Genomic DNA, 10,000 nt, shown 5'->3' on the forward strand with positions numbered 1-10,000 from the left:
GCTGCCCGGGTCTTAGATGTCCTCTTAGAGGTGGGGTACTTAATGTTTTATTGGTTGGCATGCGTCAATATTTACAGGCATGCGCGCAGTATGTGTCAAACTCGTGTAACTAGAGGGGCTATAAGTAGAGGGGCTCCTCTTGACAGCAGAGCCTGGTATACCGCCTCCAGCGCGATACACAAGGATTCACAAACGTCTTGGGTTACGGCCGCTACTTATACCAACACCCATTAAGGAAATAAATCAAAAGCGAAGGATCAAATAGGATTTGTTGTTACATTTTGATAAGATTATATAGAAAAAATGAACAGCTTAAAATAGCACCTCCCACCCCTCCCTGAAATAGCCACCTCCGCTCGAAGTTGATACAACATTTACTGACCCGTCGTAAGATGAGTGTTAATTACCCCCCCCCCCCCCCCCCCCCCCCCCCATCCCCCATCCCTTGCTCCTTAATCACTGCCTGAGGCACAGGATAAAAAAGCAGGCTTTCACCCACACCAAATCCCCACCAGCATTACCACCACGGCCACGACACCCCTGGACCTGTGGCTGGGGCTCGTGTGTGTGTGCGTGTGTGTGTGTGTGTGTGTGTGTGTGTGTGTGTGTGTCTGTGTGTGTGTCTGTGTGTGTATTTTGAATCGACAAGGACCCATAAGATTACAGCACTGCACTCTGAGGAGACCGCATAGCCAGGCCGTGATTACAGCCCCGGGGTGGGTAAAAATAGCCCGGGTGGCAGGGCCGACTCCCAGGCCCAGCGAGAGGCTCAGGGGAGAGGCCTTCCTCTGGCCGCACAGCTGACCCACAGGCCTCAAGAGGCCACAGCTGCCTGCCACCAGAGCAAAATAATCCAGATCCAGGCTGCTAGCCCTTTCTTCTTCTGTCTTCTTTTGTGCTGTTTTCCCACTCACACCCTATCCGTTGCACGCTTTCTCTTTTTCTAAAAAAAAAGAACCTCGCCTTCAAGGGCCTAACAACACCCTAAAAGCTGACTGTTCACGGATTAATAAAGATTAGTGAAAGTAAACAGCGGCAAAAAGCATGCAATTATTCTATTTCAGGCGTACCATCCAAATACTGTGTGCCAACATGGCAGCCGCATTGCTGGATTTTATTTTAAGTAGCTGGAGGGTTTGAAATTCACCAGCAAGCCAAACTGAAATTATTTTCCATACCCACACCCCCAGATCTTAATCAACTTTTGGTGTTGATGGGGGACGTAGAAGAAAAGGTTCTTTGAAATCCGAGGACGAAAAAAAGATCCCATTTCACGCTGTCAGCTTCCAGCACAACAAAAGAACCTTCCTTCCACTACTGTGCCATCACAGCTCCAGAGGTTGGCTTTATTCTGGGGGCTGGATGCTGTACTAAGTATGGAAATGTGCTTCCAGCTTTAAAAAAAAACAAAAAAAACAATGCACAGTACACACAAAGCCATAATGTTGGAGACGTGGAAATACAGGAGGTTTCAGCACCACGTACACCAACACTGCTTTTACAGAGAAATCAGGAGGCCAGCCAGAAACAACCCAATCAGTTCAACCATAGTGAGAGAGCACGTGGAGCTCACACACACACACACACACACACACACACACACAGACACACACACACACACACACACACACACACACACACACACACACACACACACACACACACACACCACACACACACACACACACACACACACACACACACACACAGACACACACACACACACACACACACACACACACACACAAAGCCACCCATAATGAAAAGCCCATAAACTCACCTCAGAGTTGAATCGGATCTGGCAGACGTTGCAGGAGATGATGGGTCGTTTGGTCTTGACCAATGGAACTCCAAAGGTGTGGTTGATCACAGCCTTCTGCACAGGGTCCATCTGAGAAATGGGACAGAAAGACACCGCCAGAGACAGAGAAAGTGAAAGAGAGAAAGAGAGAGAGAGAGAGAGAGAAACAGAGAGAGAGAGGGAGAGATAGTGAGAGAGAGAGAGAGAGTGAGAGAGTGAGTGAGAGAGAGAGAGGGAGAGATAGTGAGAGAGAGAGAGACAGAGAGTGAGAGAGAGAGAGAGAGAGAGGGAGAGAGTGAGTGAGAGTGAGTGAGAGAGATGGAGGAAGAGCAGAGGGAGAAAGGAGAAAGTAGAGGAGATGAGAAATGTGACTCCACTGAGTGAACTGAGCGTCTGTAATATAGACAAGGTCATCAATCATGATGATGGACCACGGTGAGTGCGATCAGCCTGACACAGCAGGGAGGCAGAGAGAGGGGTTAGGGCACCTGTGCAAGAAGCCTCCAGCCTGTCTTACATTCAAAAGACAGAACGAGTCCGACTGAGGGACACGGACAGAGACCCCCCCCCCCCCCCCCAGTCACTCACTAGGACCATTACTCTTGCATCCGTCCCCCTTAACTAGGCAAAAACGAGCACTAACCCTGGTGCCTTAGCGCGGGGCCACTCTGGAGGTGCAGACAGTTCACGGATCATTTTGACAAGCGGCAGCCCTGGGCCATCTGGCAGTTGGCATTTGTTTCCTACAAGGCTAGAAGCGGCGCGCTAATGCTAACTCTTTTGTCAGACGTGACCCGCGGGCTGGGTGATGTACACCGTGAATCCCCTTGTTCTAATTGTTTCAGCTGGGGTGTCCATCATCGGGAGTGTGTGTGTGAGTGTGTGTTTGTGTGTATGTCTGTGTGTGTTTGGAGATGGGTGGGGGGGAGCTGGCTTTCAGAGTAAATTTAACTGGCTAGCTTTAGCGCTGGCATATAGCGCCAGCAGCTAAGCCCCTGCTTAGGGTGCGCTCCAGACAATGACCAGCGGGAGCCCAACCTGCGGAAGGGTCTGCAACCTTTATTTTAGCGTGGTTGAGATTCAATTTGCTCTGTGATGACAATTAATTGGCATAAGCACTGCTTGGCAATCCATCTCAATGGAGGCTTTCCATTCTAATTAATGGCCTAGTGCCTTACGGCAAGGGAGTATTGATGTGACAGTAACAGGAGGATTTATTTGCTTAACTGTCTTTTACATTTACAAGGGGTGACATTTGTTTTGTTGAAAAAAATACTAGACTAACAGCCTTTTTTAACGGCAATGTTTTTCACAGTCTGAGGACCTTCACATTGTAACATTCATGGACGCAGTAAACAAGGCACATTGCATTCCTGTTGATGTTCACAGCCTCGGCTCTGCTTACAGAAGACAGAAGTCTCACATACTTTTCCAGCCGGCCTCCAAAAAATGAATTGGGATGGGAGGTATGCCTCTGTACACCAGCATCTAAGAACAATTGGTTTGACAAGGCAGTCTGCTAAAAACAGCTCCACTTGCCTGACATGCAAGGGAGCGGCTGAAATGAATATTCTCTGAGCCAAACAAAAACACTTTCAAAATCGGCATGGGGCTTGTAGCTAGGCAACCCCCCCCCCCCCCCCCCCCCCCCCCATCCCCCCCCCACCCCCCTGAAAAAAGTAAATAAATGAAAACACTTGAGACAGAGAGCAGGGTGACAGCACAGACAGGCACCATCTGAAGGCCGGACATCCTGGGATTTCGCCTCCTTATCTATCTTGGCTCACCTCCACCCATCATCTTTCTCTTTCTCTCTCTCTCTCTCTCTCTCTCTCTCTCTCTCCCTCCCTCTCCCTTCATCAGGGTTCCACTCATCTGCAGCGTTCCCTTCAGGCTCACAGAGAGAAGCGGGACAAACACACAATCATGGCCTCTCGCTCTCTTCATTCTTGTGAACCTCTGGGGATTAGCCGAGGCTACCCATTAGCTAAACAAGCAAGGCAGCAAAAGCTGATACATTTTCACACTGTTCTTCAGCAGGAAACACATTGCTTATAAACACAGACTTGCCAAGTAGGGTGGATTTTTTTGGGTAATTTGTGGGCTCAAGGATAAGGTGTCTTCAACAAACAGCTGGTTATACAAACAAAACAAAACAACAAACAAAACAAAACAAACAAAACAAACAAATACAGGCCATTTAATGAAGTTCTAAAAGCCTACTGGACTCCAGCCTGCATTGAGCCTGTATCGCGGCGGTTGGCTCCACTACGCCTTGTCAAACAGAGCAAAAATAGCCCTCACATTTCACCATTGAATGACCTTCCGTTCTCTCCACAGCACACTGTCCTCTTCAGATGAAAAGTCCCAAAAAAAATTCAAATGTGAAGATAGAGTTTCTAAAAACACACTACATGCCAGTGCTACAGTAATCCGATCATACTGTACTTTCATTTAGTTCAGAACAGCCAATACAAAGGCACAGTAAATTACAGCCAATTCTGTACAATGAACCAATGAACCAAACACCCACCCACACACACTTCCACACACACTTACACACACACACACACTTACACACACACACACACACACACACACACACACACACACACACACACTAACACACACACACTAACACACACACACACACACACACACACACTTACACTAACACTAACACACACACACGCACCTCTATTTCCATTGCTCTACCGCCCTGTCCTGTAGCACAACCCTGGTTGTAAACTAGACACTTTTTCTCCTGCTTGTCGCTTTTGCCACCTTCACACCCACCGACCTCCATCTAATGGGAAAGAAACAGCCGCACGCTCCACAGTTTGACAGGCGCTGTACCCCACACACCCGATCAAGCAGGATCAGTTGGAATTCAGGGGAGCCGAGAGCTCAAGCTTCACGGGCTAAGCTTAGCCTTAAAAAGCTCACACTCACGCGCACACACACAAACACACACACACACACACACACACAAACACACACACACACACACAAACACACAAACGCACACCTCCAAATAACCACCAGGCACCTCAGCTGACAACATGGCCTGATCTTCAAAACAGAACGAAGGCGGGATAAGAAAGAGGAGTAAATCCACGATGCTCTCCTCTGCTCTCACTGATGCATGCTTTAGAATGTTTTTCCTGTTGCACTGCAGGAGCAAGCAAACTCGATTCCAAGTGCAGCAAACATACTGTTCTGTGGCGCAAAGACACACACACACACACACACACACACACACACACACACACACACAAATACACACCCACCCACCCACGCACATAAACACACACACACACCCACCCACGCACAAACACACACAAACCTGGTAGTACATGAGATAACCATGGGATTCCAGATGAAACCTCCTTTGAAGCTGGATATTTCCCTTTGAATCTTGTCCACTCGACAGCACCCAAAGGTATAAATAAAAGACCTTGCTCCTTTCTAGCCTGGCTTTGCTGCTGGTGAGCACTCACCTTTGAATCCTCCCCGATGCCTGAAGCTTTGAGCTGCATTGGTCGTCGCCTCAGAGAAAGTGTGTGTAAGTGTGTGTTAGTGTTTGTCTGTGGGCTTCTACGTGCTGGTGAGCGTGTGTGTGTGTGTGTGAATGTGTGTGAGTGTGTGTGTGTGTGTGTGTTTGTGTGTGGGGTGTCTCTCATCCGAAGCAAATCCTTTGCGTACACCCCACTCAGTGTAGCACCTGATTCTTCCCACGCCAGACGCTCTTAGACCTACACACACGTGCGCGCGCGTGCGCACACACACACACACACACACACAATCACACACGCATGTATTCTTGTCTCTCCTGCGTCCTATGGGAAAGGTAGGCTAGAGTGCACACGCCTACTCCAGCTCCACGTGTGTCTGTAGCGCATGTATCTCATCTGTTTCCCTCTCTTTCTTTCTTTCTTTCTTTCTTAATCTCTCTCTTTCTCTCTTCCCTCCTTTGTTGTCCTCCCCTGCCTAGGCTCCACGCGCTGTGGACTGGAATGCTTCTGCCATTCCTAATGTCTCTGCTGTCCTCCTGTCAGCTCTGGCTTTCCTCTGGCTTTCCTCTGGCTAGCTGACACCTCTCAGAAGAGTCATCCCTCGCTGCTGGGCTCTGATCCTTCTCTCCTCTGCTATTTCTCTGCTTTTTCCTCCTTTCTTTTTCACTCCCCGCTAGTGCTATTCCACCCTTCTCTCTCTCCCCTCTCTTTTCTCCTCTTTCTCTCCCTCTCCTTTTTTCTCTCTCTCTCTCTTCCTCTCTCTCACACACACACACACACGCTGACTGTGTCACATGAATACTCACTCAGTGTGTCCAGATGCAGGGAATATGTCATGTACTCCCCCTCTCTCTCTCTCGCTCTCTATTTTCTCTCTCTCTCTCTCTCTCTCTCTCTCTCCTTGTTCTCCTCCACCCCTTTCTTCTCCTCACGACTCTCTCACTATCTAATGTTGTGGAACTCTGCCAGCTCCCCCTCCCTCCTGTTGCCTCCCACCGACTCACACAGACTCACACAGACACACACACACACATGCAGAGAGAGAGAGAGAGAGAGAGAGAGAGAGAGAGAGAGAGAGAGAAACTATCACATGTGAGGCAGACTACACCCTCTCCTAAAATGCCTGTGTGTGGGGAAATGAAGTCAGTAGGGCTAAAAGGGAACTCACCAAAACATATCGAGATTAAATCAAAGTCCCTCCTGATGTATTTACGAAGCGAAGAGGAAGAGCATCAGTAAAACTGTCTGTCGCTCACGAACCCTTATAGGGTCAGCAGAGGTAAGAGACTTCATGCGATGGCTTCATGCCTTAATGTCTTCACTGGTGAATGTCTTGTCTGGGACAGCACTGTGGAAAGCTCCTGAAAAGCGGGAGGACTTTTGGGAGTTGAAGTGGAACGGTAGAAAGGAGATCTTTTTGTTGTTGTTCTTCTCCTTTTCTTTTTTTTCTTGAGACGGGTTCTTTTAAGGATTCAGCAGGTGAGCAGGCAACAAGTCTGCACCTGAGCTGCTTGATTAGACACCTTCAACGGAAATTCCTTTATTATGCTGCCTAAGCACACACTCCCTCTCCCTCTCCCTCTCTCTCTCTCTCTCTCTTCCTACCTCTTTCTCCCTACCTCTCTCTCTCTCTCTCTCTCCCTACCTCCCTACCTATCTCTCTCTCTCCCTACCTCCCTACCTCTCTCTCTCTCTCTCTCTCTCCCTACCTCCCTACCTATCTCTCTCTCTTCCTACCTCTTTCTCTTTCTCCCTACCTCTCTCTCTCTCTCTCTCTCTCTCCCTACCTCTCTCTCTCTCTCCCTCCCTCCCTCCCTCCCACCCTGGGCACCTTAGGCAGCCGGTTCGCCCCCAGCTGCTGCTTGTAAATGATGCAGACGCGTCACCGGCCCTGAGTATATTGGCAGAGACAGGCAGGTAGAGGGCGAATCACATTAAAGTCACATTAAAGCTGCCGTGTGCTTTCCGGATGGAGCCGCAGAGACAGGGCCAGTCAGCAGTCCAGCAAAAACACACTGATCGACAGCACCTCACCTGCTATCCAAAAAACATGCCCAGTGGCTCTCACCATAGAGTATACTCATTTTAATCATTAGTGCCAGCACAGTGGCTCTCACCATAGAGTATACTCATAATAATCATTAGTGCACATCAGCCCAGTGGCTCTCACCATACAGTATACTCATTTTAATCATTAGTGCCAGCACAGTGGCTCTCACCATAGAGTATACTCATAATAATCATTAGTGCACATCAGTCCAGTGGCTCTCATCATAGAGTATACTCATTTTAATCCAGCCAGCACAGTGGCTCTCACCATAGAGTATACTCATTTTAATCATTAGTGCACATCAGCCCAGTGGCTCTCACCATAGAGTATACTCATAATAATCATTAGTGCACATCAGCCCAGTGGCTCTCACCATAGAGTATACTCATAATAATCATTAGTGCACATCAGCCCAGTGGCTCTCACCATAGAGTATACTCATAATAATCATTAGTGCACATCAGCCCAGTGGCTCTCGCCATAGAGTATACTCATATTAATCATTAGTGCCAGCACAGTGCGTTGTGGTTGAAATGCTGCTGAAAGTCATTTCTCCTCCTCTGCATATCATCGTAAATAAGAAAAACTTTTCGATACAATTTCCCATTTGTGAAGACACCTGGCACGTCTCGGAAAGTGTAATCCATACAACTTGGTATGCACCACACTGCATGGCGCAACTACAGAAGACATTCCATTCAGACTTGTGTAATACCTGTCTCTGAGATCCAAAAGAGGAGGGGGGGGGAAAAAAGACGTTCGTGGATTATACACCCCTCGGGTTAGATCCAACAAAATTGCAATGGCTTAAGCAGAGCAAGCCGCATTCCACTTTGATAAGTCACAACGAGTTCACTCCCCGAACCGAGGCGCCTGCTTCAGACAGATCCCTCAGCTCTGCCCCCCCAGCGACGGAGGCCTCCGTCATGGAGCCCGGGAGAAAGAGGAAGTACGCCCTCGAGCTGTTTACAAACTCCCTTGCCTCCAGGTCCCACATGAGAGCCCGTCATAAGGTGCGCCGCTGAGGTTGACTTTAAGAGCGCGGGTTTGAAGTGCACCCCCACCCCCACCCCAACGCAACCCCCCACCCCCCCAAGAGAAAACCACAAATTGTTTTACGACCCATAAACTAATTGAATGCTCTGCAGCCCGCCGTTTGCTCAGGAGTGTAGCTGTATGGCATTTGTTGAGTTTCCAGTGAAGCACACTAACAAGGCAGGCAGTTGTACCGGCGACTGTCTGGGGATAATGTCTTTATGCTGGCTCACTTTGCCATTAAAGATGTCGGTCTGACACAGGCATTGCAGGTACTAGTGTTTCCTATGACCGCTGTTTTCTTGTCTCCCCTGCGACTGTACATTTGTCACTACGTGTGACGACAAGCCCCCGTAAATGTCACCTCCCTCGCTAGCCTACAGGCAGCAGCGGCAGCAGCAGTAGCACTGCAGTGTGTTGTTGTCAGCTTTGTCCTAGTGCATGAGGTCAACCTGTCCTCTGAGCCTCTGCAACAGCCCCACCTACTGGGCAAGGGAGAAACTTCTTTCTGTCCAAGTCTGTCTCTGCACTGACGTTCCACCCGTCTGGCACTAAGAAACACATTGGATTCCCCCTGAGAACTGGCCCAGAGATTTATTAACACAGGAGCAGCACACTGGGTATCACCTCAAGCTTCATCTAAATGGGATTCATTCAGACCGTGACAGGCTACGACGGGCTGACCGGCTAATTAGAGGGCCTGTGCTTAACTGCCCTGACTGACCCATGCTTTCAGATGGAACTCTTATTTCACGCATACATGTGAAATCTTTGTTCTAAGGGCGATTAAAAAAAGAATTTGAAAAGGGAGAGCCGGAGGTTAAAAACATTCATCAATTTGGCACCGATTCCGGGAGCAGGCGGCGTTTTCTTTTCTTTTTTTTTTTTTTCGTTTCAGGACACGCTGCCAGAGGCCATGCCATATTTTAAACGCAGCAACAAGTACTAGCAGAGACCCAAGCCAACTGGAGCACAGCAAATATAGCCAGCCGCGTGTGGTGCTCTTCCTGCTGCTTTGATGGGGAGAGCAGTTGGCCACGCCTGGCGACAGGTCCGCACACGACCAAGTGCCGCACTCACGCTCTCTCTCTCTCTCTCTCTCTCTCTCTCTCTCTCTCTCTCTCTCGTCATTCCGCCGAGCGTCACGGACCATCTGCATCCTCAAAAAAAAAGCAATCTGGGAAGTGAGGTGAGTGCACTGGGAGGAAAAGTGCTGATTGCGGAAAATGGCCGTCGTTGCCCCCCCCCCTAATCAAAAAGATTAGCAATAACTCAGTGCTGACGGACGAAACAACTAAACATTCGTCAATTTCAGAGACCCCTATAGCTGAGTGCTGAGCTGATGCACGGAGCACAGGGGGGGGTGCATACCGCTTGCCTGACATTAATCCGCGTCATATATCATGGAGGTTTTATGATTAACTTATTAATGTTAGAGTGCTGGCCAATATGGGCGGTTCCCCTGCGTAAGGCACCCCGTGGGAAGCTGGGACTCTCACCGCGTTGAAGTTGGGGAAGAGCCCGACGCTGTGGGGCGGGGCAGTGTCCATGGGGAACTGCAGGAAGGGTTTCATGTCCAGGTGGGACTGGATCATCGTG

At 49.1% G+C, this 10,000-nt stretch overlaps 1 protein-coding gene across 5 annotated transcripts in view; it reads right to left on the minus strand.

Annotated features, from left to right (window-relative positions):
* znf385a (zinc finger protein 385A) overlaps positions 1-10,000 on the minus strand; it is a 44,486-nt gene that overhangs the window by 22,558 nt on the left and 11,928 nt on the right. For 2 of the 5 annotated variants that reach the window (XM_042707580.1, XM_042707582.1), the window contains 2 exons: positions 9,901-10,000; positions 1,781-1,891 (listed from right to left, as the gene is read on the minus strand). The exon at positions 9,901-10,000 is cut by the window's right edge. In XM_042707580.1, coding sequence (XP_042563514.1) covers positions 1,781-1,891; positions 9,901-10,000 — 211 coding nt within the window. Of the gene's footprint in view, positions 1-1,780; positions 1,892-5,301; positions 6,073-6,122; positions 6,347-9,900 lie in introns of those variants that run through there. The other 3 variants (XM_042707581.1, XM_042707579.1, XM_031565772.2) reach the window with 3 other exon arrangements.

This window comes from Clupea harengus, chromosome 4 (genome assembly GCF_900700415.2).
Source record: "Clupea harengus chromosome 4, Ch_v2.0.2, whole genome shotgun sequence".
NCBI classification, from domain to species: domain Eukaryota; kingdom Metazoa; phylum Chordata; class Actinopteri; order Clupeiformes; family Clupeidae; genus Clupea; species Clupea harengus.